Source organism: Ruditapes philippinarum, unplaced genomic scaffold, assembly GCF_026571515.1.
Source record: "Ruditapes philippinarum isolate M1 unplaced genomic scaffold, ASM2657151v2 ctg319_1_1_1_1, whole genome shotgun sequence".
In the NCBI taxonomy this organism is placed as follows: Eukaryota; Metazoa; Mollusca; class Bivalvia; order Venerida; family Veneridae; genus Ruditapes; species Ruditapes philippinarum.
Window position 1 is genome coordinate 133,438 of NW_026857916.1, and position 27,994 is coordinate 161,431.

At 33.0% G+C, this 27,994-nt stretch overlaps 2 protein-coding genes across 4 annotated transcripts; one reads left to right on the plus strand and one right to left on the minus strand.

The window, feature by feature from the left end:
- Nucleotides 1-24: 24 nt before the first annotated feature.
- Nucleotides 25-20,478, plus strand: LOC132751514 (schlafen family member 13-like). Of its 3 annotated transcripts, none has more exons than XM_060741689.1 (14): nucleotides 25-163; nucleotides 1,547-1,670; nucleotides 4,090-4,150; nucleotides 5,078-5,237; nucleotides 6,552-6,747; nucleotides 7,640-7,823; nucleotides 8,803-8,966; nucleotides 10,756-10,871; nucleotides 11,469-11,619; nucleotides 13,970-14,083; nucleotides 15,311-16,034; nucleotides 16,506-16,951; nucleotides 17,619-17,847; nucleotides 19,102-20,478. In XM_060741689.1, the coding sequence occupies exons 2-14, from the start codon at nucleotides 1,652-1,654 to the stop codon at nucleotides 19,664-19,666; spliced, it is 3,129 nt and encodes a 1,042-aa protein (XP_060597672.1). In that variant the 5' UTR covers nucleotides 25-163; nucleotides 1,547-1,651; the 3' UTR covers nucleotides 19,667-20,478. The 3 variants fall into 3 exon arrangements, with proteins under 3 accessions (XP_060597672.1, XP_060597674.1, XP_060597673.1); XM_060741691.1 differs by having other exon boundaries at nucleotides 1,547-1,665; nucleotides 4,088-4,150; XM_060741690.1 differs by lacking the exon at nucleotides 25-163 and adding an exon at nucleotides 238-316.
- A 1,147-nt stretch (nucleotides 20,479-21,625) lies between these two features.
- On the minus strand, nucleotides 21,626-27,614 carry LOC132751517 (uncharacterized). Its single transcript, XM_060741694.1, has 7 exons — nucleotides 27,472-27,614; nucleotides 25,572-25,647; nucleotides 24,630-24,730; nucleotides 24,068-24,310; nucleotides 23,539-23,631; nucleotides 22,695-22,823; nucleotides 21,626-22,309 (listed from the first exon to the last, which is right to left on the minus strand). Exons 1-7 carry the CDS (start codon nucleotides 27,506-27,508, stop codon nucleotides 22,203-22,205), a joined length of 786 nt encoding a protein of 261 aa, XP_060597677.1. The 5' UTR covers nucleotides 27,509-27,614; the 3' UTR covers nucleotides 21,626-22,202.
- Between the last annotated feature and the right edge of the window lie 380 nt (nucleotides 27,615-27,994).

Consider the following 27,994-nt stretch of genomic DNA (forward strand, 5'->3'; position numbering starts at 1 on the left):
AGGCGCTTGCTTGACACAAAATTTTAACAATATAAACTTACATTAAAATTGCTAGTATAAGTACGTTAAGTGTATAAATCAAGACTGGATGCAAGCATTTTAAAGAATTGCATTACATGCATGCGCATTTTATTCTAGTTTTGCTCGGCAACTGAAGGAAAAGGTATTAAAAGACAAATTTAAGTAAAATTATTTTCATCTGGATGAATAAAACGCTTGAAAATGAAAATAAAATCGGATAGGACATTTCGGATTGTAAATGGTCACAAATTTTTGAAGATTAAAAATGTTATTGTGTCCTATCACTAAGTATCAAGTAAATCTATTTATGTCAAATTTTGTTAATGAGACTTTATGACAATTGTTAAGTAATTAGAAAATTGATCATTGAATAAATTAAATGTAAGAGAACTTCACACACATCATGACATGCACTTACACAAATGTACATTTGTATCAACTGCATGCAAAGACATAATATGAAATTAGGCAAAGCCTATGAACGGGGAAGTCGTTAAAAAATTCCTTTCATTCTTTCCGTTTTAAAATTGTCATTCGGTATTACATGCACAGCTTCCGTTTTCACTTGGAACACTCGACGTTTATTATTTATCCGAAGAGTTGAGATTTGTTCCGTTATCAGAATACCCCGCCTTTTATCATTGAGTTACATTGTAAATGGCGGCGCCCGACTAGAACTGACACTGAAAATTTCATTGATAGGTATAGAATTCTATATATTTTTTAATTGTTTTTTATTTGATTTTCTTTTAAATATACACGTGTAGTCTATAGCCGGGCAAGCCAAAGCCCGGACCCGCTTCGCGGGCCCGGTCTTTGACTTCCCCGTATTATCATGACATGTGCTTACATTTGTATCAACTGCATGCAAAGACATATTTTATATTGTGTCTGATTGGGGGGATGGCATTTAGATTTGCCCTTGTCTGAATGTTAGCACATGGATTGTACCGCATGTGCTTGAGTCATCAAACTTTACAGTAAAGTTGATTAGCATATGTGAAGTTGTGCACCTTGGGTTCGTGTCTTGATTAATTCAGTTTTATCAGAGTCACTGCCCTTGACAATGACATACTAAGGATTTGTAATTTCCAACAGTGGCAACTAGCAAAAAGTGCATGTACACATACATGTATGACCTGGAGTCATGAAATTTTAAAGAAATGTTGATCTGCATGTGAAGTTGTGCACCTTGGGGGTTTCTTGAGGATTTATTTATTATTCATAGAGCAATTGCCCTTGACTTAGTAATAGAATTGCATTCTTTAACTTGGGGTTTGCTGTACATCAGTAGACGAACAAAAAATGGAGTGTGGCCCTGGGTTCATCTGTATCCTATGGACAAATTTCTAGTTTTTGTTTAAACAGCCAAGATTTTCAGTTTTTATGTTTTCAAGGTTATTTGATCTCAGTGGAGTACCCTCTACTTTTGGAGTACATATTCAAAAAAACAAAAATGTATAAAAATATGTAAAATGAAAATTTGATATGTTTTGTAGTGTCTGTTCTTTGTTTTAATTTGAAGGAAATATGAGCAATGTTCAAAACATTGGATCCAGCCATTTAAAAACTTGAATGAAAATGTTGTCATAGGTGAAAGTTGTTAATCACTGATAAAAAGCTGGAGGCTATGGAATTAGATCCTGGAGGTATGATTTTCTTTTCTTTTCCCCCTATATGATACACAGAGCTCTGTCACAAATCATGGTTCTTCTTTTATAAATTAACTCTTATTGAGCTTATTGTTTCAATCATGATAACTTCCACTGATAAATTACTGTATATGTGGAAAATTTTGCAACATTGAAATATTTTGTGATTTTTGCAAAATGAAATTATTTGCAAATATTTGTTTAGGCAAACGTTCTTTTATCATTTTAAAAAACGTCTTCATACAGCATCTTACATGAATAAGTTTGACTGTTCAGGTACTGAGATAAATTTTTCTCATTGCTTGTTTGTTTAAAGTTACATTAAATAAATATGTAAAAATATTTTGCCGTCGGCCTAAAAATCAAACATTCTACAGTTTCATTAACCTGTTTAATAGTTTTGTTGTAAATCTCATCAAATATTGTTCATAAATAAGGATTTTAAACGGGAAACCCCACGGTAACACTAAAGTTCGTATACGAATTTTAACATGCAAATGAAGACTATAATGAGCTCGTGTATGCGCTACGTCACAGTTTTATAGTTGCTATCCGGAACACAGCAAATGTGATATTTTCTAGTGCAAACACACTTTAACCGTTTAAGCTTCACGGTGCACTAATCCTGGGGTTCAGTAAAAGTAATCATCTCGTAAAAAGATTAAATTTGTATGAAAACATCCGTTACGATGCGGAAATATACCGTTAAATTAGGACTGTCACTTATAGTCATGTTTGTTGATTTAATACTGATGTACGGATGATCCGAAGGCGGAGTTTCTCATGCAAACAGAAATTGTACTTCCCATTTCGCCACAATGAGGTTACCTATTTTTATGCTAATAAAACTCATTTTAGTTGTTTGGACACTAAAATAAGACCTGGAGTCGATATAAAACCCAATTTATTAATGAAATGTCGCTATTTAGTTTTTTATGAAATTTATTAAATGTAACTTTAAGTTTGGTCTTAACAAATCACAAATGTTTCAATGAAACAATATATGTGTTAATAACACTATAGTTTATTCATATAACAAAAGAATGTTTTAAAATATGACAAAGAAATGTGTGATCAGGTCCTTTATCAAACTAACAATGTGTATTTCAAACAATTATGTAAATAATAAAGTATTGAACAACTGAATGGAACGATTACAATAACGGCATATTCTTACCTGCTTTATTAATGATATCAGAAAAACAGTAATAAATTCAAGAAATCATATTTTCGCAAATATTTCTGCAAAAAGTCCACTCTTTGACATTTGCAAAATTTTTGTGACGCATAAATATCCACTTATACAGTACCAATTGAAATTACACATTTTTAAAAGGCTAGAAACATAATTATATTAAAACAGTGAAACTATTGAGTTTGAACATAAGTGTATAGAATAATATTTTAATATGGGAGTACATGGGAGACCCGTGAGGGGTTTGTCAATAACGGAAGATAGATAGATGTATAAGTGGCAATACTTGCAAATTATGTAAATTTATGGCAATTAATCATAAAAAATATTTGTTGATAAAACATAATATAAAATATAATGATGGTGCATTTAGTAAATTTATATGTCTCTCAAGGGTGCAATCTTGGATTTTAGCTCATCAGGGCTTTAAGCTTAAGGGTTCCCTATAGCACATAGATACTGTATTATTAGTGCATATCTTCAGGAAATGGATATGAGAATGCTTTAACCCATTACCAGATATATACGCCTTTCTACGCCTTTTTCACCCCCCCCTTTTTGCTTTCTCAAATGGTGAAAAAATGCCTTATTCAGGTCCCCAAACACTTGTTTTTGTTTGGGAAATGTTGTTTAAAAAATTGACCACTTTTTCGGCGCTGTCCCCCATCCAAAAGATACACCAGGGGGTTGCCAGAAGGGGGATGTACCCCCAAGAAAATTTTGGACTTGTGAGAGGCTAAAAATGACCCCAGGTCGATCATAAGGTAACGTGTAACCAATGCTGAAAAGCCTTTGACTCTATCTCAATCCATTGAGAAGTGGCAGCACTTTGAAATCAATTTTGATGGAAAAAATCAACGCAAAATAGTGATTTTTGGCAATTTTGAGATGTCCCCAAGTTGCCATGGTAACAGAAAATTTAACAAAGGCAATGGTCCAGTCAACATTTGTGCCAAGTTTGATTAGTATTGAAGCAGTTTTTATAGTTTTATAGCAACTTGAACTTGTAACGGGAGACTTTTCAATGAAAACAGCCATTTTTCACAAAATGCTCATGGGGTACATGTAATGGGTTAAATATGTTTTCATCATGATTTAGTTTCAATAAATCTGTTAAAAATAGGCTCAGGTAGAAACTCAGCTAGTCTGTTAGAGAATAACATTATGATTTTGCAATCATACATTTGTACATCACTATTTTGTGTTTTATTTTGTATATAGAGAGGGATAGGAAGAGAAAGAGGACATCAAGTGGAGGATGTACACTCAACTCACAACATGTGTATGTACTGTACTTATGTTACTGTCCTTATAAAGCTGATAAACTGATCAATAAATCTATTGTGATTGATATGTTGTTGATTATAGTTAGATATTTTATGTACATTTGTATATACTTATGTTAAGTAAGAATTTTAATTCAGTGATATTAGGATTTTTGCTGCACTGCATTTGTTATGGGTCTGTTATGTCATCTGTTGTTCTTTTTATCTTTAACCTGCTAACAGCAACTGAATTAACCCATGTGAAAAATGAAGACCAAAATCATGGGGCACATCTGTCATGGTCTGGACTTTTCAGCCAGTACTTATTTTGAAATTGTCCCTAAAAAGGATGTATGGCTTGTTCAGATTGAAAGATGGACAAGTCCATTTAAGATGTTTTGAATGAGGGTTAGGAATATTTAAAATATTTAACACTCAAGCAAAACATGTAGCATATTATCTCCATAACTACATGTAGTTAAGATAATCACAAGAAACTTCACACATGCTTTTTGGTGTTTATGATTTTTATTGGATTTGCACTTTGTGAATGGCTGTCGTTTAAATGTCAAGTATTGATGAAACTTATTAAGATTTCATGTTTCTGTTTCATAAAATTAAACCAGGAGAAGATTATTATTGAAATCTTCTCATAAAATTATTATACAGCTTGTTAAAGCTTTTAAAATATTGAAAGGGGGAATTAACAAGAATTTCAAAGTCTGATCCTAGCTTTTAATGGAACAGCTACTGATTTGTTTTGGATTAAAAAGCTGGACTGATTGCTCAAATCAGTTGTCTACATCTTTTGTGAAACCACTTGTTATGTCAAGATAACCTATAGGAAATAAACTAATCAGTTTTTACTTTATGTGAAAGACATACATGTATACTCTTAGTATATGGGGTAAATTTTGTTTTAACATGGATATTTTTATTTACAGGACCGAAAATTTGAATCATTATGGGGAGGTAATCCTGCACTGTACTGTCAACATTACATACAATATACGAGCATGTGGCAACTCTATTGTGTTGAAGTATGTGTGTGCTTTGTTAAACTCAGGGGGAGGTATACTTCACATGAGGAACCTAGATGCTGAAGTAGTTATGGCTAGATTTTTTTACTTTAAAATTTAGGAAATATTCAAATATATTAAATGAATAGACTAAAATAATGTGTAGACATTTGCTTCATTTTAATTAAAGCAAATGTGTATACTTTCATATCAGTTTATTTTGTTTTCAGGATAAAGTTAAACTTACTAAAGCTCTATGATGAAAGGCTGTAATTAAATTTAGATAACTTTTGAGTCCACTTATAGATTAACAGGTATACTATAATGATTCCATATACATATAAGAGAGAATAGTTAAGCCCCAGTAATGCTTAGACTAACCCTAAATCATTAGATTTAGCTATAGACATCTTTACCCTCCACTATCCAGGGTTGAAATGATATTTGAACAGGTGTTTGGGAAATATTTACTTGGAATTGCAAATGAGTTTTACTTATGTTGATACCGCCTCCGTGGTCGTGGGGTTAGAGTCGATGACTTCTAGCCCAGTTACCTCTCTGGCGTGGGTTCGATCCCCGGGAGATGCTTTGGTAGTTTGGCGCGGAGGAAGGTAGTCTAGTACTGGTGTAATTCTCCAGGAACGATGGTTAGGAAACTACCCGCCTATATGACTGAAATACTGTTGGGAAAAGGCGTAAAATGATACAAACAAACAAACAAACTTATGTTGATGATTGTTATTGGGCTTCATGGGCAATGGAGTTAATCAAATTAATATCAAATTATATGAACAAACTACGAGAATGGCAGTTGATTTTAGACAAACAGACATGTAAGAACTTGTAAATGTTACAGCTGTAAATAAATGCCACCATTATAGGAAGAGTATACTTAAGAAATAATATCAGTATCTGCAGTGTTTATCAGCTATTTAACACTGGTTTGGAGTTTTGATGCCGAAGAATTGACCATGAAGGATGTAGGCATAATTCTCCTATAAAACAGATAGGTCAGCTGAGGGCATTGTAACACAATATATGCATGGTGTAAAAAAGGAATGCTTACATGTCATGTGACCTGAGATGTGACTTCAATAAACCAAATGTCAGGAAAATTACTTATATGTAGTTTAACATATTTTATTAATTTTCTATAAGGATAGAAATAGATATCGATTTTTCGTGCGTTTTGGTATGATTATGCACACTTTATCATTCAAATGCTTTGTAATTAATCACTTTGGCCTTTTGTCCTTTGTGATTATATTCCTGCCCATTTGAACTCAAACAGTGCATTATTCTACAACAATATGGACTCAAAGTTGATATCAATTTCCTAAATGTAATATCGTTTTAGAAATAAACAATATCATTACTACTTGAAAAACTTATTATTCAGCGTGGTGTAGTTCTGTCCAAGCATCTGGACACTTGGTGGAGTGGGATGGAGATTAAGATGGCTGAGATATTGTCACGTGATGATATCTGTAATTACTTTGATCTGGTTGGTAACCATGACGATAAAGATCTCTACTTGTTTGTGAAAACTGCTGAGCATTTGTGTTCTCTACGTTACCATTGTAGACTTCCAACAGGTGATTTAGACTTACTTTTGATTATTTACGTTAAGCATTGTAGAAAACTAAATGTAATAAAGATTTTAAACTAAATTATGGAACTGTAATGTTGTAAGTTATAAAGACTGCCCCTCAAGAATCTAAATTTGTCCTTTAGTTCTACCATTTAGGCTTAAATCTGAACTACATGTATCCCCTTTTACCAATATGCCTTTTCTCATGTTAAGCATTGTCTCAGCTTTTGTGGAAGAAATTTCAAGCCTTAGAAATAAACATGATTGGAAGTATATAAAATTGCCAATAATAATATCATTGAGAAACATGAATTTACTATATGTATCCACATATTCATTTGAATGAGTCTTTGTTGATAATGTTGAATTTTTACAGAAGCAAATTTATGAACAAGCCTTAACTCTAAGCTAAAACTAATTGTGATTGTTACATTGCTAGTTTTTTGTATTGTAATTTTAGATTACATGGTCCAGTTTTGAATGTTCTCTTAATTTGATTTTCAGTAGAGCATAAACTTGTTAGTTTTCCTTCATTTTTCCTCATTTTGTCAACCTTGATTTAACTTATATCACCTTCATTTGTTGATTAATATTTTACAAAAATTTGTGTTTTCCTCTGGACTTTCGTATTTTCCCATATAGCAAGATCATGTTCTTAGCTTTGTTGAAGTTATTTGTGGATTGTCCCTTGAAGTTTCCAGAATTTTTGCATTGAATAGGCCAGGGTGTCTTGGGAGGGGTTAGACATTTGACCCTGAAACCCCTGTTGGATCTGTGTCCTATCTTGCATTGAACAGATTTCTCAGTTTATATTATATATAGAATATTAATTTTGATAATGCCATCTGTATATAGTATAGATAATATAATTAATTGATGTATATATATTTATTTAGACACAGCAACTCATGAGGTAACTTACCAGTCACTTTTACGTCTGCTTGTGAATCACGGAGAAGCTGGAAGTCTGCAAGAGTTACCTCCCATTCCAGACAGATATATATTTGGTAGATCTGCTGAAGAATTGAAGAAAGAAACCAAACAAATACAGTTTAAACAGTTATCAGCACCACAGAATAAGTATAACAGGCTTTATGTACTTTAATAATTTGGAAATTATTTTAAAATTTCTTTTTGGTATGAATAGTAGCGCAGCTTGCCTAAATTTTCATAAGTTAAAGGCACATTATGCCTCAGAAACAAATAAAGTTTTTGTTCATTAGAAAGGACAAACATAAGTTAATCATGTTTAAATTAAATTAAAAAGTGGTTTTCTAGCGGTTATAAGCTTATTACCAGAAAAAAGTAGAGCTGAATTTTGTTATTTGTCATAAAAGTAGCAAAATGTAAAAGTTGTATTTTGACTTCCATAAAAAATAATTCACTATAACTGTACTAATTCCTAGAAAGGAAAGAAATGAAATATTATTCATTTAATTGGTAAATGAGCAAGTTTTTGGAAACTATATAAACAGAACACCAAATATAAACAACTTTTGAGAAATAAAATAAAAGCCTTTCTTGGAATAATTGTTCTCTTTAACATGATTTTTTTGTATGAGAAGGGAAACAGTGTATCATCTGTATGCCAGGAATATTTTCTTTGATGTTTTCTTCATTGTCATACATTAACTTTCTTAAATCTCTTGTTTAATGCATTTGCAAGAAAATAAAAAATAAATCGTTGATTACAATTTATATAAAAAATATTTATTCTAAAATTGATAAAGGACTTTGTAAAGAAACTTCAAATGACCGCTTACCATTAGAATGAAACTATTAAAGGTGAATGACAAGGTACAGTTATTAGACAAGGGGCATAGTTCTCAAAGCTATATTTTTGAGTTATGCCCCTTTTAACTTAGAATTTTGTCAAAAGTGATTATTTAAAATATGAGAAGTGTTAACACCACATGATGTGCTCTTGTTATTTCTTAATAAGTACACAATATTTGTTCATGACAAAACAAGTCATGTAATATAAAGTAATTTTAATAAAAATCTTTTCTTAACATTACTAATATTTTGTTGAGAAATTATTTTATTTTATATAACATAGATCAGGAGGAAAGAATACACTACCAGACCGAGTTAGTGGACTGATGATAAAGTATGTGTCTGCCTTTGCTAACCATGAAGGTGGTCATATCTACTTTGGTATAGGAGATGCTCGTGCATCTGTCATAGGAGAAGAGCTAACTCTACCTGATCAAAAAAATTTAGGTAAAGTGAAATTTTATCTGTCAAATGTAGTCAAAGAAATTAGAAAATAGGAAATCGAAGTGTGGATCATTTTTGATTTTGATCAAAATCTTTATAAGCTTCTTTATAAGCTGTGTTTTTGTTCCAATATTATTCAAAGATTTGGCAGTTAGTCCAGGATAAATAGCATCACATTTCATATTTTGTTACATATAGGGCTTGTCCTTTGTTACCAGTTTATACTCATAATTGTATATTAATAAATCTGTTTTTTTTTTAAAAATACTGCATATTTGTAACATTGGGTTTCATTAGATAATCATAACATTTATATAATCTATATGCATGGCTGCTGTCAATTAAGGAAGTAAGTTTCGTTTTTAGCTCGACTATTCGCAGAATAATCGAGCTAATGCAGTCACCCATTTGTCGGCGTCGGCGTCGGCGTCGGCGTCCCTGTGGTTAAGTTTTTGTATGTAAGCTGGTATCTCCATAACTACTGAAGGGAATGGATTGAAACTTCACACACTTGTTCTCTGTGATTATCTAAGATGATTGGCACAAGTCCCATAACTCTGATTTGCTTTTTTTCATAATTATGCCCCCTTTTTCTACTTAGAAATTCTTGGTTAAGTTTTTGTATGTAAGCTGGTATCTCCATAAACTACTGAAGGGAATGGATTGAAACTTCACACACTTTGTTCTCTGTGATTATCTAAGATGATTGGCACAAGTCCCATAACTCTGATTTGCTTTTTTTCATAATTATGCCCCCTTTTTCGACTTAGAAATTCTTGGTTAAGTTTTTGTATGTAAGCTGTTATCTCCATAACTACTGAAGGGAATTGATTGAAACTTCACACACTTGTTCCTTGTGATTATCTAAGATGATTGGCACAAGTCCATAACTCTGATTTGCTTTTTTACATAATTATGCCCCTTTTTCGACTTAGAAATTCTTGGTTAAGTTTTTGCGTGTAAGCTGGTATCTCCATAACTACTGAAGGGAATGGATTGAAACTTCACACACTTGTTCTCTGTGATTATCTAAGATAATTGCCACAAGTCCCATAACTCTGATTTGCTTTTTTACATAATTATGCCCCTTTTTCGACTTAGAAATTCTTGGTTAAGTTTTTGCATGTAAGCTGGTATCTCCATAACTACTGAAGGGAATGGATTGAAACTTCACACACTTGTTCTCTGTGATTATCTAAGATGATTGGCACAAGTCCCATAACTCTGATTTGCTTTTTAACATAATTATGCCCCTTTTTCGACTTAGAAATTCTTGGTTAAGTTTTTGCATGTAAGCTGGTATCTCCATAACTACTGAAGGGAATGGATTGAAACTTCACACACTTGTTCTCTGTGATTATCTTAGATGATTGGCACAAGTCCCATAACTCTGATTTGCTTTTTAACATAATTATGCCCCTTTTTAGACTCATGAATTCTTGGTTAAGTTTTTGCATGTAAGCTTGTCTCTCCATAACTACTGAAGGGAATGTATTGAAACTTGAAGAGTTTGTACCTTTTCGGACAATTTTATGTATTCATATAGGTAAGCATTATTATACTCAATGAAACACCCTTGTGACAAATTTTCGAATAGTCGAGCGTTACTGTCCTCCGACAGTTCTTGTTCCTCAAAACAAGTTATTCTGCTGTACTATAAATTCATTATAAAGATGTGTGACATGTTATATGGCTGTTGTTTGCAATATAACCATTTATACTGAACCATATAACCTATCAGATATCTTAATGGCTAATAATATATTGGGTATGTTTATTGTTTTTCTACCAGAATGGTTGGTAACAAACAGAATGTACAATATGATGTGGAGAGACAGTTCCGTGAGGCCAGTCAGAGGTGTTCACTGGGATATAAACTTCTACCCTGTAGAGAAAACACCTAAAAATGTATGTAGAAAATACACATTAAATATTGCTCAATAAATCACCTGGCTAGTTGCTAGTTTGAAAAATAATCATGTGAAAGTAGCTAAAAAACACATGAGTTAAAACTTTAAAAAATATATAATAAAGACAACATTTGTATATGAAAGGCAGCTAGAAATCAATTTTAAAAGTTGGATTGAAATATAATCAAGTTAAATTCCACAAATTAGGAGATCAAGTGCTTTTGCTATAGAGCAGATTTTTTTTTGTGAATTTTTTGAATCCTGTGACACAACAAACAACTTTGATTATCATATGCATTAAAGTTACTTATCATATATAGACAAGTTATATCAGTTACTTTAAAATAAGATAAAAATGAAGAAATACAACACATCAACACCATTGCAGGTTGAGTAATTTAATAAGTTACTGGTTTAGGTTCTAACGAACCTTCATCACTAAGCTTAAAGTGAGAACTCCAGCGATAATTGGCAAGCATCAGTATGCTGATTTGTTGCCTACAAAGTTGAGTGAAAGTTTATAGTTTAGTCACAGATGTAGATCTATGTCTCTGGTTAAGTGTATATTCTAGTAATCCATGCACTGTATTTACAGGCCAGTAGAGTAGTAGTTGTTGTGTCTGTGTGTAAATTTCCTGGTGGAGTTTTCACCAACTGCCCCACCAGTTCATACATCAACACAGAGGGTCATGTGGTGGACTTCACTTTTGACCAGTGGAAAGAAGCTGTCCTTAACCCACTGAGAGGTATAGTAATGGTTCAGTAATTTTATTTTAACCCTTCACCTGCTGGAATCAAATTCACAAATGTATGATTAACATTTGCCACCAGTATAGCGACAGGTCGGCCCAAAGAGAATCGGCACAGTGTTGGGATAGTGTAAAAAAGTAATCCTAGAAAAAAATATATATTGTATATATAATATATAGTAAATAGTTGTATTTTGAAATCCTCTAAACTTCGAACAGACTGTTGTGCAAATCTATTATAGAAAATTCAGCATGTTAAGAGCAAAATTGTAAGAAATTAGTTATAACACAAAGCTGTATTTAAATGTAGAGTAAACTACGATGTCATACACTTAAAATCTGTATTATTCCGCAAGTTCACATTTTTTTGATTTTCCTAGACCATATTTGACACAAGAAAATTTACGGATATGTACACCATCATGTTATCTCAAATTTGTTATGGAAGTCAAGAAAGAAAAAAATGATAAAAAATAAGCAGATGTAAATTATTCTCAGGAATGGATGAATATTTAAACACATTTGGTTACGTAAAACAAGATGGTGGATATTGATCAACTCTAAGGGCCAATCAGTCTCGTGCAAGGGATTGTGGGTCAGGATTGGAAAATTTTCTACTTTTAGACCTTCTTATCCCTCTGTAATATAAGTCTTTGATTATAACATTATTTATGTAAATTTGTTCATGAAGGAAACTTTCAGCTTTTTAGCTCACCTGAGCATATGCTCAGGGTGAGCTATTAGGATCACTTTTCGTCCGTCGTCCGTTGTCCGTTCACACTTTTAAAACAACATCTCCTCTGAAACCATAAGGCAGATCATAATGAAACTTCACAGGGATGTTCCTTGTGTGAAGCCTTAACAATTTTGTTCAAAGAATTCCATCCCATGCAGAACTCTGGTTGCCATGGCAACCAAAAGAAAAATCTTTAAATATCTTCTTCTAAAAAACCCAAAGAGCTAGAGCTTAGATATTTGGCATGAAACATCTTCTAGTGAGTATCTACCAAGTTCAAATAAAAGCCCTGGGGTCAAAATTGGCCCCACCCCAGGGGGTCATTGATTTTTCCCTATATGCATAAAGTAAAAACTTAAAAAATCTTCTTTTAAAGAACCTAAAGAGCAAGAGCTAAGATATTAAGCATGAAACATGTTCTAATGGATGTCTACCAAGTTTGTTCAAAGAAGAGCCCTGGGGACAAAATTGGCCCTGCCACGGGGGTCATTAATTATCCTTATATGTGTATAGCAAAAACTTAAAAAATCTTCTTTGAAAAAAACCAAATAGCTAGAGTTTAGATACTAAGCATGAAACATCTTCTAGTGAGTGTCTACCAAATTTGTTCAAATAAAAGCCTTGGCGTCAAAATTGGCCCCGCCCCGGGGGTCATTGATTTTCCTTATATGTGTATAACAAAAACTTAAAAAAATCTTCTTTGAAAAAACTCAAATAGCTAGACTTTAGATATTAAGCACGAAGCATCTTCTAGTGAGTGTCTACTAAGTTTGTTCAAATAAAAGCCCTGGGGTCAAAATTGGCCCCGCCCCAGGGGACATTGATTTTCCTTATATGTGTATAGCAAAAACTTAAAAATCTTCTTGAAAAAACCAAAATAGCTAGAGTTTAGATATTAAGCATGAAACATCTTCTAGTAAGTGTCTACAAAGTTTGTTCAAATAAAAGCCCTGGGGTCAAAATTGGCCCCACCCCGGGGGTCATTGATTTTCCTTATATGTGTATAGCAAAAACTTAAAAATCTTCTTCGAAAAATCCGAATAGCTAGAGTTCAGATATTACATTTTCTAGAAAGTGTCCACAAAGATTGTTCAAATAAAAGCCCTTGGGTCCAAACTGGCCCTGCCCCAGGTGTGTCATTGTTTTTAACTATATGTGTAAAGAAAAAACTTGACCAGCTAGACCTTAGATGTTTAGCATGAAACATCTTCTAATGGGTGTCTACCAAGTTTGTTCAAATAAAAGCCCTGGGGTTTGAACTGGCCCTGCTATGGGGGCCTATATACAGGTGAGTGACTCAGGGCCATCATGGCCATGATGGCCCTCTTGTTTTAACCACTCTTAATTCTGCTACCTGAAAAATATCAGTAATGGTGTCCAATGAAGAAACATGGTTGTGACCTTACCCCAGTAGGGGTCACCTAGTACAATGTCATAAAAATCATATTTTAATGGTCGCTCAACAACCCTTTGCTTGGTAGATCGCAAAGAGAAATGGAGCAAAAACGATGACCTGATTTTAATGAGATTGAATATCAAGTGTTATAATGTATACCCATGTACATGATTTTAAACTGTTGATTATAACTTTAATGTGATTGTTTGTTTCAGATGTACCAGAATTACATCACAGATTTCAGAAGTTATCTCTGATGGTACCGAGGGCACCACTGGTGTTTACATTACCTGACACTGTACAGATGATCAAAACTAAAGTACTTCTTGGTAAGTTTGAATCAACATCTCCAAAATTAAATGTGTGCTAGATATGTAAATTAGGACATGTTTTGATTACAGGGGTATCATTGAACTGTTTGGCTATGCATAGATTCCTACATGACCCTAGGGTCTTTCAAATAGAAGGATCCTCCCTGATGGCCCTAAATTTTTCAATTTAAATTATCAAATTAGTGGATTACAACCAGAATTTCACCACAGAATATTTCTTAATAGAAGAACACATGTCAATAGATTAGTTAAATTTAATGTTACATGTGTATATCAAAAAATAGGTCGGAGTAGGGATTCATCAATTAATATTAAATATGATAACAATTTGCCCCCATTTAAGTGACAGTATGTTGCATTTTGATGAACGGCATTTTTTTTATATTTAAATTTGAAAAACTTCCAGAATCATCTTTTTTATTGTGCAAAATAGCCCAAAAATGAAAAATGTTGCAACTCAACCGAGTTAAGAACTGCACAAAAATTGATATTCAGTTTAGTTTTGAATATGTTCTTAATTATTCTTTGCAGATTTTTTTCTATTTTATGTGCTTCACTTGATCATTTTAAGAATTTCAAATTTTATGTTTAAAGCATTTTGACCTCAGTGGAGTCATTAATAATGAATGCTTTGTTTCTTTGTTTACCTGTATAAAATTCTAAAGCATGTACACTTAATACCATCAATGATTTTGGTTTTCACTGTCAATTTCAAGAGTATTCTATTGACTAAATTTATAATAATGAAAAAAGTCCATTTAAAGTAGCATGCCTTCAGACTCATGCTCATTTTCATGAAAATTTTGAAAATTGTATTTAAAAATGAAATATTGTGAAGTGAATATAGAAAGTAATTTATGTATTGCCTTCACACTTGCAATCCACATAAATTACCAAAGGTAAAAAATAATACAAAAATAGCCCTTACTGCGTTAGTCATGCAGGAGAAATTTGGTGATACATAATGCAAAAACATTATTCATCACACATAGCATGTGAATTATTACTTGAATCTTGTTACTTTTCTGAAAATCTTTGTACATTTTCTTCAAGTTTTATTTTCTTGAAATATATTGGCTAATCTTGAGGCATGTAGCTTTTAGGTATTAAGGAGTGTAATTGGTTGTAGGTTACTGTATATCAGAACAAACCACACACGTTTTTATACTGTATCACTCGAATCACAGATGTCTCATTATGATGATGTTGTTGTTTATATTTCAGCTAAACCAGATGAGGTTCAACCAAGATTGTACATTGAAAGTTATGCAGAGACCAAATATAGAGAAACCATTAGAAATGTATTTAGTTACTTCAAGGGAAAGAACTCTATTTGCCTCGGTATGGAGTGCTGGGGACTGAAAATACCCATGATGCATTGCAATGATATTCTTTGCGACATTGCTGTAGTAACAGAGCTGGACAGTATACATGTGCTGACATTAGTTTTCATGATTACACCACAGATTGAGCATCATTCTCAGACAGTTGCTGCTGTTTTGAAAAACAAACTTGTCCAATATGGTGGCTGTACGGAGAAATTCAGTGTTATTTCACATATCATTGACTTAAGAGAGCCCAACATACATGAGATTTTAGATAGGGAAATGTCAATTAGAGATATATACCCAACTCATTTTTGCTCAAATAAAAGGAAATTTGAAAAGATTATAACCTCAATGGCTATCAGCATGGGTGCTTACATGGCCAGATCTCAGACAAATACCTCAATGAATCAAAATGGCAGCTATTATTTTCTACTGACTCATGATCAGTTTGAGTTACTATGGACGCAGCAGTTTGTGAGGGAATTATGGGTACATGGTCCGGCAGGGGCTGGTAAAACTGTGGCGGCCATTCAGATGATTCAGGAATTAAGGAGGCGGGGCTGTAACTTTGATAATATACTCTACCTGGCTGAAAATGAAAAATTGTGTGACTTTGTCAGGTATGAAAGACTTTTGCATTGTTCAAAGTGAGATGATTATTTTCAGCTGTGTTTCTGATGGTTTTGACAGAAATTAAAAATTTAGCTATTAATTTGTAGATAAAATTTTTTCAAAATTATCTTTATTTTATTACAGCTTTAATTACAGCTGTGATTTTAAAGAGCATACGTATTTGAGCTGATGATAAATATAATTATAAAGTATTATGTTAACAATAAGGAAGGCAAGTTGAAGGTTTGTTGAGATTTAGCTTGTCTGCCCAAACAAAAGGCCAAGCTACTATGATATGCATCATCATCATTGTTGTTGCGGCGTAAAAAAAAATTAATGGAGCTTATTACTCAACCTACTTTAAAGGTATCCATATGAAACTTGCAATGGTTGTCCTTTACAAATAATTGTTATCACTTTATGAAGCGCTCCTGTTATACAGTATATTGTCTTTGTTATTCTGTAGAATTCTATTATAGATCTCATGACCTATGCCTTGTCACAACAAGAAGAACATTGTTAGCAGATGAACCTGACAAAAATCTAATGAACAGAAAATATGGAACAGTGTGCAATGTTATTGTAGATGAAGTCCAGAATTTCAAAGACAGAGATGGTGACTGGTACTCATTGGCTGAAAAACTAGCCAATCAGAGGGCAGCAAATCATTTACACCGGTGTTGTAACTATTTTTGGCTGTTTATGGACTATGCTCAGAAGGTTCATAAATTTGAAGCAGGATTACCTTCGGTGATCGGGAAGAATAATTTCATGCTCAGTGAGGTGAGCAGAAGTACGAAGGAGATTTTTGATTTCACATCCCGTTTAATGATGGCGTCAGAACATGCAGAGAATATTTGCAGTCCTGTATTTCAGCACGTCCAGAGTCTTCCAAAACTGGCACACAATTTCTCATCAGGGAAAGGTAATATAGTATAATCTTAAAGAAGAATTTATGAAATAGAAAAGAAAACATTTTACTGATTTATTCATTGTATCAATTAAAATATCTACATAGCACTTATACATTTAGAAGGTATTGAATACTGTAATTGTTTACGCACAAGATTGTACAAAGAAAATGTTTTACAATTAACTCTTAGAACTGAAATCATACTTCTAGTTTTGTACTGTGTTTAATAAAATTTGTTAGTTATGATTTTGAGATGAATTTGAAAGTGAGTATTATCATTATATTTTATCTTAAAAGACAATTTTGTACATTTTTTCTAATGTAAATACAGCAATTTTCAGTGGAAAGAAAATTAACCAATATCTATTGCTTTGTTTTAATCATATTTATATGTCCAACACATATTAATGGGGTTTGTTCAGATTTTCATAACACATTTTACAGAAGGCCTATAATAAAAGGAGAAAAAATAATGAGTGTACTTTACTGGTAGTTGCACAATAGCCTAAATTAAACCTGTGATTGTATCACTCTTGTTGATTTCATAAGTTATTTCTACCAAGCCTTGCATTCTTATGATTTTCACATTATAATCAGATTAAATATTTCTAGATGAGGATAAATGTTGAATACTTATGAATATAAATGTTTCCCAACTTGAAATTACTTTTATCACCAGGGGTGGACATTTTGTCATGTAAAGAGGCAGAAATGAAGAATTTGCTGAACAGGGTGGTGTCAGGCCTGCTGAAAAATGGCGTCCATGAAAATGATATAGCCATCTTGGTGGGTAAAAGAACAGAACTTGATAGACTTCAATCAACTCTCTCTGATATACACCTGAATGAATCAAACACATCTGAAATGTCACAGAAACAACAAAATGAGAGGGAAATGTCCACTAGAAGGTATGAATTTTTCTATAGCCTACCTGAGCTTAATTAGCATGATAGTATTCATGAGATTAAAATTTTAGCAAGACTTAACTCCACTCAGGAATTAAGAATAATTTGGTAATCAGTAGGTACTTACAAACTTTTATTGTTACAGCTTAGAAAATAAGCGCAATAAGTTGACTAATCTTTTGTGATGGGAAGTGCACCATCACCATGAAGCTATAACAGTCAAAGTTTGTTTGTATCTATGGATTAGATGGGAAAAACCCACATTAGCCGAGTTTTGGATAACATCTATTTCTTACATAGATCAGCTAGGGCACTTAGATAGATTTGCATAATATAGTGAAGAAATATACACAGAAATAAAATGAAAATAGTGTAATTGAGCTATTCTTAGCCTGATAAGAGTGAAAAGCATTGCAATGCTTTTCAAACTCGGTTCAATTTTCAGTTAAAATAACTGTTCACAAAATACAGAGTGAGCCAATGATCTGAATTTTTGCACACATGTTATTGGTATAGAGCTACATGAAATGGACAATATGGAAAATTATTTCCAGTCCTGTCAATCCAAAAAATCTCAGTGGAGTCCCTTTAATGAAACTTTTCCACAATTTTTGTCTTAATAATGTCCGGATCAAGTCGGCATCATGTTGGTAATCTGGCTTCTTAAACTATGTCATATACCATATACTTTAAAGAAATTGCTTTTATTTCTCTGTAAGCAAGATTTTGATGTCATTTAATCACTTTCAAGCTGTGATAATTTTTAGGTCAAAGTCAGATATTTTTCAGAAACTAGGTCATTGGCTCATAAACTAGGTCATTGTAGAGTTATGATTATGATTTTAGTCACAAAAAAAATCCAAAATGCCAGTTTGAAAGAAATATATTGGTATATTTCTTTAAGAGTGAATGACACATGCACAGAATAATTCAAAAGCAATTATAACCCTATCAGCATAATGCTTTGTTCCTGACCATTTCATCCAGTTGAAGTACACTTCCATGTGTTTTGAATTACAGACACATTCTTTGTTACAATTCTTTCCAGAATTGACCATCAAATGTTCAGTTAGATATAGCTTTTTTACCCTTTAATTTTTTATAGATTGAATTATAAAACCAGTAAAACATGATTATAATGTTCTCATTTTCCCCACAAAAATATTATACCAGTGTTAATATCTAAGGTATCATAGATCATTGTCCATTTGCTGACTAAATACTTATCTTATTCACATTTTTTTCCATCTTTTATAGATCTGTTGAAGAGCATTTGAAACACTGTGGTTCAGATCAATATGTAGGTCAAAGTTCAAAGGGTAAAGGTCAGTCAGAAAAATTAGAAAGTTCTCAGTCGGAGTATGAAGATGTTTCTGATGACAGTTTGGAAGACTTTGATTCCATAGAAACCGGTAATCAATTCTCAGTGTTGTCCAGTGACAGTTCAGATCACTTAGCAACAAATGAAAAGGAAAACACCAGTATTGCCATGGAAACGGGCGGCACTCAAAAAAAATCCAAAGTCAAATTTTATAGAAATGAATCAGAATTTGAAGATTCAGACACCTCAAGAGATCATGAGAGTCCTGGTAAAAATAGCCTGAAGAATGAAGTTGTTAAGGAAAATGGGGTTGCCATAGATACTGTGAGGAGATTTAGTGGATTAGATAAAGCTGCTGTTATTGGGATAAACCCGTATGTGAATGAGGAACATGCAGATTTTAAGAAGTTCCTGCTGAGTTTGGCTACAAGGGCAAAAGATAATCTAGTGATTATTACAACATCTGATAATATTAAACAACAATTAGACAAATTTGTTTAGAGTGAATTTCAACTTGAGATAGGATAAAAATTTTAACATTTTGCTTAATGTAAAATAAAAGACAAATATTCAATTTGATCCTAAATGATGTAAAGAAGTGAAGTATTGGTTTATCACAAATCATTAAAAGTATGGTACGTGAGTAACCTAACATTCAGGTACTTGAAAACTAACCATAAATCAGGAGTAAAAAGTGCAAAGATGAAATATATATCATGTTAATCTTACTTATCAAAGAAAACGAAATTTGTCTTTTATGATTGTCGTGCCCTTGATGAATCACATAGAAAACAAATTACCGATGCTGACATATGTTCCTAGTATGATTTATTGGTTTGTTAGCGATTTCAGCAAATTATGAGCCATTTTGATCCTCACGTTTTATTTATAATATACTTTCTTAAATTCACACTAAGGTCATAGTGAAAGCTAGCTCTTATTATATTATTTTAATGGCACTAACACAATCTAGGTCATATAGTGCAGAAACAGGAAAGATAACTTTGGCTAACCTCGGATGTAACAAACTTTTAACAACACCAGGGGTCAAAACCACCTCACCTGCTGAAGCTAAGAGTTGCATAGACTCCATAAGGAGGGACAGTTTTTATGTCAAAGTTGTTTTGTTATTTTTATGAAGCATTTATATATAGACATATCTTATGTATTTGTTCTTTATTTGTTTTATAAATGGATAAATTCATATAATTCATATGTAGATTTATTTTGATAAATGTCGAATATACTCAGTGATTTATAGAATGCCAAGGGAGGTAACTAGACTCATATTTTAGGATAAAATTGTGCATGGTTTTGAAGCATGTATTTGTTTTGTTGTTTCTTTTTACTGAAGAAAGATTTAGGTCCCGGTTTTTATTGTTAGTACTTTTTATATACTGCTAGTATTTCTTGTTAGTTAGAATTTTAGCTCTTATAATATTTTTAGATTTTATACATATATATATTTCTTTGTTACATTTTACTAACCATTTAGAATAAACCCTTTAACCCCAGGATTGATGTTTGTATTGTTTAGTTAGTGTCGCACTGAACTGTTGTTGCAGATAAATTTAATCCCAAAGCCGGTCATAAAAATGCAATTTACATATATGTATCATTTAGCCTGTTAGGACAGTTCTTGACATACAGTACGGCAATTTTGTACATTATTTCTGCATGGCAGGAAGTGTTTGGTAGAATTTCCGTATGTAAAATTTGATTATGTAATCACAATCGGTCAAGGAAAATGCATTACTTCACAGATGTCGACCTGATTATTACTCCCAGGGTATAACTTCATATATGTCATGTTTATGTTCATTGCAAGTCATTCATTTCTAGGAAATTACATTACAAATGATCACGTGACGTTCATTCCCAGCGTCATAGATATATAATGACATGACGTTCATCCCCAGCTCCTATGGCTCGCCCATTGCATATGGTTCATTCCGGTGGCGAGGGTAAACAAACCAAACACACACACCCAGCTCCTAACTTCTAGATAGTAACGTGATTGATGTTTACGTGACATTCCTTCTCATAATTAAACGGTATTTTGCCCCCACTTTTATAGTATACATTATTACTATAATTTTTGCCTGTATCTTATTCCCAGTGTAAGTGTACTTCAAGTAAAGAAAAGCAAATAATACTTAGGTTGGTGTTAAGGAAATAAGGAAGTTTTTTTTACAAATAATCACTTTATTAAATTGTAAAAACATATTTGATTAACATTTATACATTTATTCAGTAAAGTAAGTTTTCATCTAAAAATAACTTTTGAAACGATAGTTTTACAAATCGTAATCAGCTAGGCTGCTTAAAATGTCTACATCTAGAATAAATAACTTATATGTTGGACTATAATAACAACTTTACACCTGGCATAAGGTCAATAAAATAATATCCATTTCAAGAAAATAGCGTCACCAATGTATAATAAAGTTGATGGAAGGTGTCGTCTGCGTTTCAGGATTGTTCATTACAATGTACCTCGTCGGATTGATATTTCCATCTTGTAAATTGTCGTCTGTAAATGTGGTAACGATTAAGCATAATGTAATTTCTAAATAAGCTTACGTTTGTTTTCCTTCGTAAGACTGATTCGAAAAAAATGTGACAAATTTTCAAAAAAGGTTGGATTTTTTAAGCAGCGTGCCTCCAGATTTCGCTAATTTTCATGAAAACGTACAATGTAAAATATTGGCCAGTGAACAAAAAATGTATTTTATACATTGTTAAGGGCATTTTCATTCCAAGTGAATTACCAAAAATATGTCAAAATATGCAAAAATAGCCCTTACTGCATTAGTCATGCAGTAGAAATATGGTGATAAAAATTGCAAAATCAGTCATTCGTTGCATATAACATGCAAATTATCACTTGAATTATGAATGCTTTTACTTTAATACATTTCTCTCTAAATTGATTTCCTTGAAATTTTTAGGCTCATCTGGAGGCAAGCAGCTTTAAGTATACTTGGTATTGTAATCATTTACTTAAAATAAGATAACATCAACGTTTGAGACTGTGTTACATTGTTAACAGAAGAGACAGGACAATGACGAGAAAAGTTAGTCCTATCGTCTGCCCAGCCATATTGCCAGTACCGCTGGCGTCGTTTCTGTAATCAACAAATCCTGAAATATAAACATAACATATAAGTAAGTAAGTAAAATGCAAATCAATGATTTATGTATAACCCAATATGTGCTCTGCATTTATTATTTATTCTATTGCTTATATATGGCAGGGTTGAGTCCCCCATACTGTAGAACACCACACAAATTATTTAAGAAACATGGATTAATTTAATATTTTATAGGGTTTTAGGGACTGTGAAGTTAAATATTTTGTAGGGAACGTCTAATTATTACATTAATTTTGTTAATATTAGGAACTTTTTATGTATTTATTTTCCGATGATATTCTTAGTTTTTTGCTATATTTAACATTTTATCAGGAAAAAACTGCATTGACGTTCAATTTAATGTGCTGACAGAAATAAGGTAATGTAATTCTTACTTGCAGCTCCAACTCCTTTGCCCTTTCCACTTGTCATCAAACCACCAGGCAATCCCCCTGCTCCCTCGGCACCTGCTCCTGCCTCGCCCCCGAGACCACCAAGTCCTCCAAACAATCCTGGCATGAACACTAAAACAATGAAAAATGAAGATACAGATACAATGTATAACAGTACCTATAAATTAAAACTACTTTACGACCCGTCATCGTTACTATTTTATTCTCTACATTACAGGTTGGAGATATTTTTTTCGGCAAACTGGTTAATAATTGTTTGTTTACTCCTGTATCAGTGTGCATGCATTATATTGTATGTCGCTGTTTGACAGATTGCACGTATATCACTATGCTGTGTTATATCTGCAATAACGTATGAGCCGCGCCATGACAAAACCAACATAATGGGTTTGCGACCAGCATGGATCGAGACCAGCCTGCGCGTCCGCGCAGTCTGCTCAGGATACATGCTGTTCGTTTACCAACTCTATTACAAGTAGAGAAACTGATAGCGAACAGCATGGATCCTGATCAGACTGCTCGGATGCGCAGGCTGGTCTCGATCCATGCTGGTCGCAAACCCATTATGTTGGTTTTGTACTTTCGGCTGCCAAGAATCGCTTGCACTTATAATTGATGAGTCATAATCTAAAGCTGGATAAAATTAAATTAACGGTGTAAATAAGAATAACAATAATCATTTCTGTTTCTTAAATCGTTACCGATAGCGTTCTCAAAAGAATTTTTATCCAAAAACTACCAGTGCCGTAAAGTTGACAACGAAACCTTCTGTTTAATGAAAAGAATGATTAACTTAAATTTAATGATTTATGTGTCAAGGTCTTACTGCCGCCCATTCCAGGCATCATCATTCTACCATCTTCCATCATATCTTCCATCATTTCCATAGGCCCCTCCCCCATCTCCATTCCTTCCATCTCTATATAAAATAAAGTAACTTCACACTCTGTTTCAAGTCAAAATAATGTGTATAATGATGTGATTAACACAAATGCATTTTAGAAAGAAATTCTTGTAGGTTAGTAGACGGAAGTGCACATATATCTTTAAAACCTGAATAACACATTTTGTTCGAGCATTGAATAGACAAACAGACGGTAGTGTTTCTTTACAAAGAGGCCACAGGGAAGACTGCCTAACTATGTTGCCTCTTTAAATTAAGTCTTTATTATTATTATTATTATTATTATTATTATTATTATTATTATTATTATGAAAGACTGATTATTTTATCGAAAATGCTACTTTATTTTTAGCAAATGGATTACAAATGTTACAATGTAGGTCTGTTTGTTGGCTATGTATTATGAATCATATATTTCTATAGCAAATTTTAAAAGGAAAGTCATTTTTACCCATATCATCTCCCATCATTGGTGGCATCATCCCGAGAGGTGGCATCAATCCTGCTGGAAAAGGCGCTGCATTTCCGGTTCCTGTCCCACTTCCGGTTGTGGGGGCAACAAATGGGTTAGCAAGGGGAAACGTTAGAGGCGAAAGACCTTGTGGGGCTTTCTTCATCATTGATGAATACATCTTCGATTGTGCTGTCATAGAATTGGCCATACCGTGGATGCTGAATGCGCAGTCAGACGGTGCTTAAATGTTTATAAAACATGTATTGTAACAAACGACAATTTCTACGACGGCGGTTCTAATCTTGCATCAGTTTTTTTTGTTTTGTTTTTTTAAAAAGTTAATAACTTTAGATTGTTGGGGTGTTCATTATAAAAATTATTACTCAGCCGAACAAGAGGGGGATACACATTTCGTCAAAGTTGTCGTCTGTAACGATATGACATAAAACATGTTATATAATGATAAAATTTATGAGCATATAGACTCATTGAGGGCGAAGATTTTGATTTTATAATATATTTTATAACGGACTCTGATATTATTTGATAAAAGACTTACTGTGCATAGCCCGCATGGACAGTGTAATTTCAGATTGACCTGCAGTGCCAACACATTTTTCATATTGGTCTGCCATGCAATTCATTGTCTTCGTGTATTCACTGAAAGTAAGGATGAAAACATTTTGGTCAACTATGTTTGAATATAACCGATGTTACCATTGGTCAAAGTTACTGCGAGATTAATGATCAATACATGTACATGCTTTAGATTAAAAATGTCATCGTTTCCTTAAATAATAAAGCAGAAAAGAATTCAATGTTACCTACAATGGTAGGGTCACTTCATTTCTTGCTTTCCTTAAAGCGGTCTTCAGCTTTTCTGAAGGTTAAATGTGTTATTTATAAATAAATCGTTTCATATAATTGTCAAATCAGAAGAATTAATTTAAGGGAAGAATGAATTGGTACATAACCCCTCGATACCCATAATCTACCGGTCCGCACATCTTCAATTTATATACAGGAACGAACGTCACTGCGCGCTATAATTAAATATGGTATGGTGCACTTTTCTTAAACAGAACATAATAGTTTTTTTCCCACAAAAATTAAAATCTGACGGCCGCTTTAATGGTTTAAAATCTTTACTGCCAAAGCAATTTCTTGTGCTAAACTCATATTATTGAAATAAAGTTCAGTATCAAGCCCATTTTGTACTCGAAGTCATTGTATTTTTAATACATGTATAATGAAATGAATTGTTGATTTTGAGTATTTTCGTTCCTCCTTTAGAATCGGTGGTGTGAAATCATAAGTTCATAAAACCTTGTGCAACTAGTACAATATTGATTTTACTGGACTCGTTCGCAGCTGCAAAACTTATATTAAACTTGACTAGCGTCTCGTCCAATATTGATTTACAGCTCTGTAATCGTTCAAAGAATTCAGCATTGTACTCGATATTTTTTAATTAGCTAAGTAAAATGAAATTCTGTCTTACCCGCATGCTTGGAATAATGCATTGGTGTCAACATTACAGGTTAGAATGTCGCATCTGCCATACACACAGCTAACACCTGTAATCATGTTAAGAAACAGTCTACAATCGTCTTTTCTAAAAATTGGAATATCGCTTTTTTCATATTTTCAAGCATCGACCTGGGCTAGGTAGCACTTCTGTAAAATTTGAATGCTTTAAATTCCAGGTATCGCTTAATTTGTGTAAGCCGAGGAATTATACAACACTTTATGTAGAAACCAGCTAGACAGCTATTTATCTAGAGAAGAGATGGCACTTTTTCTAAAAATCAAACAACGCTTTATCTCAAAGTCAGACAATGCTTATTTTACAGACAAACAACGTTTTGTCAAGAGAAAAAGAGTTCGCTCTTTATATAACGTTCCTGTAGTTCTTTACACTGGAGGAGATATAGCGGTTTATCAAAAAGTCTAACAACCAAAGACCAGTCAGATTTTATTCAAATACCAGACAGCGCCAAACAGTGCTTTGTCTTAAGAACAGATAGCGCGTTATCTTAAGACAAGATAGAACTTTGTCTAAAGGCCAGAAAACTTTTTTATCTAAAAACCAGACAGCACTTTGTTTAAAAAGCAGACAGACTTTGTTTCAAGACCAGACAGCACTTTGTCTAAAGGCCAGACAGCGTTTTGTCTAAAAGGTAGACAGACAAGACAGCGTTTTCGCCAGCGCCCCAAAACCCAGTTATGTGCCCCAAAACCCAGTGATTTGCCATACCTTAAAACGCAAAGGATGTAGAGCAATAATCTTTTGCCCAAAAGTGAAAGAACAAAAATAATATTGTTGCCTTCCATCATTTAAAATGAGCCGCGTCACGACAAAACCAACATAATGCGTTTGCGACCAGCATGGATCCAGACCAGCCTGCGCATATGGATGCTCGTATTTTTTTTGAAAAACGAATTAGAGTTAAATCAAGTTTTGCCAAATAACATTAAAGTTGGGCCCTTGCCATAATTTAATGTCCCATCAAAACCCATGAACAATTGACGCTATGGATTGAAACGCGATTGAGGGATTCATAATGACGTAGGATAATCTGTTTGCCCACAATGTATAATAAAGGCTCCTTAAAAAGCCGCGCAGCACAAACGTCACAGATGGTCCATGACACCTGATAGTCTGACAGAATGCAATGTCGATCTTCATTAAAAGATACAAAAAATAACAGCATGGATCTTCAACAGCTGCGTAAGGATGCGAGGTTAGAGTTCTGTATCCATCTGTCGATAAGGGCCATTATGTTTGGTTTGTCGTGACACGGCTCAAATTTACTTTTTATACGGAGGTATTTTGATTGCATTTATCAACCATCTATATGACTATTTATAATCATGCTAGATGTTTTAAACGAAACATATTGCGGCTGCAATCCCCGAAAAAACTTTAAGCAATTTGAGTGGGAGCTTCCATGGTAACCAAAATATGTCTTAAATAAAATTGGTAGCGTATTTTTTTATGGCTCTTCAACTTTGATTCATATTTATGCATTTTAAATCGACCTTAATCATCGTTCCATTATGTCTACTCTAGTCAATTGTTTAACATGATGTTAGTGCCTGTTTATTGTTATGTATAAATATAGATTTGTTATATATTTGATCAACGTGAGATTGCGACATGCAGCAAGAAATATATCGTACTATATAATAAAGTTTGGTGGTTGAAAACATTTATTGGAACTTACAATGCAACACATTAAAACAAAATCAGCAAGGACGGTTCAACTTTGTGTGTGTCCCCTTCACCCAACTTCCTAACTTGTGAAATAATATATCTGAAATGACTATTTTATCAAATAACTTGTCATTTTTTTAAAGATTTTTTTTCAAGGCTCATATTTAAATGAATTGTGACTTACATACAAATATACATATCCATTTGAATATAATATCCATTGCTGAAATGTGTATCTCTCTCTATATTTCCGAAAAACTTTAAAATGTTTTGTTTAAAATACAGTTGTTTACATGACAAGATAATTAAGTCTATGTTTAATTACCCATGTCTAGTGATTATTGTAATTAATCAGAAGGCCCTTCTACAGGTTTCTTTGATAAATTTTATTTCTAGGTCTTAAATCTTTTTATCATTTTGTTTTCTTTAAAAAATATATATTACTAATTTCAAAAAATTTGCCGTAATGGAGATGTCGTATTTTTTGTTGTTGCAAAAAACTGATTTTATGAGTTAAATAAGTGTGTAATTCGGGCCTCATTTAATAAATGTGTAATTCGGGCCTCATTTAATAAATTCAAATTAAGTATATCGATTACGTTCGATGAACAATTGACTGTATTGTGTATTGAAGACGTCTGATTGATGTGTGGACTTCATAATGGACGTAGGTATCTGTCCATCCTACAATTTGTATACAGCTGAGC

What these genes read in the sequence shown, in the direction of transcription:
- LOC132751514 (XM_060741689.1), top strand. An exon ending in ACACTCAACTCACAACATGT is followed by an intron (nt 4,151 to 5,077) that starts GTATGTACTGTA and finishes TTTTATTTACAG; the next exon opens with GACCGAAAATTTGAATCATT. An exon ending in CAATTTCTCATCAGGGAAAG is followed by an intron (nt 16,952 to 17,618) that starts GTAATATAGTAT and finishes TTTTATCACCAG; the next exon opens with GGGTGGACATTTTGTCATGT.
- LOC132751517 (XM_060741694.1), bottom strand. Translation starts at nt 27,508, where the DNA reads ATGGATATTATATTCAAATGGATATGTATATTTGTAT. An exon ending in ATGGATATGTATATTTGTAT is followed by an intron (nt 25,648 to 27,471) that starts GTAAGTCACAAT and finishes ACATGATTACAG; the next exon opens with GTGTTAGCTGTGTGTATGGC. An exon ending in GCATTATTCCAAGCATGCGG is followed by an intron (nt 24,731 to 25,571) that starts GTAAGACAGAAT and finishes CCTTACTTTCAG; the next exon opens with TGAATACACGAAGACAATGA.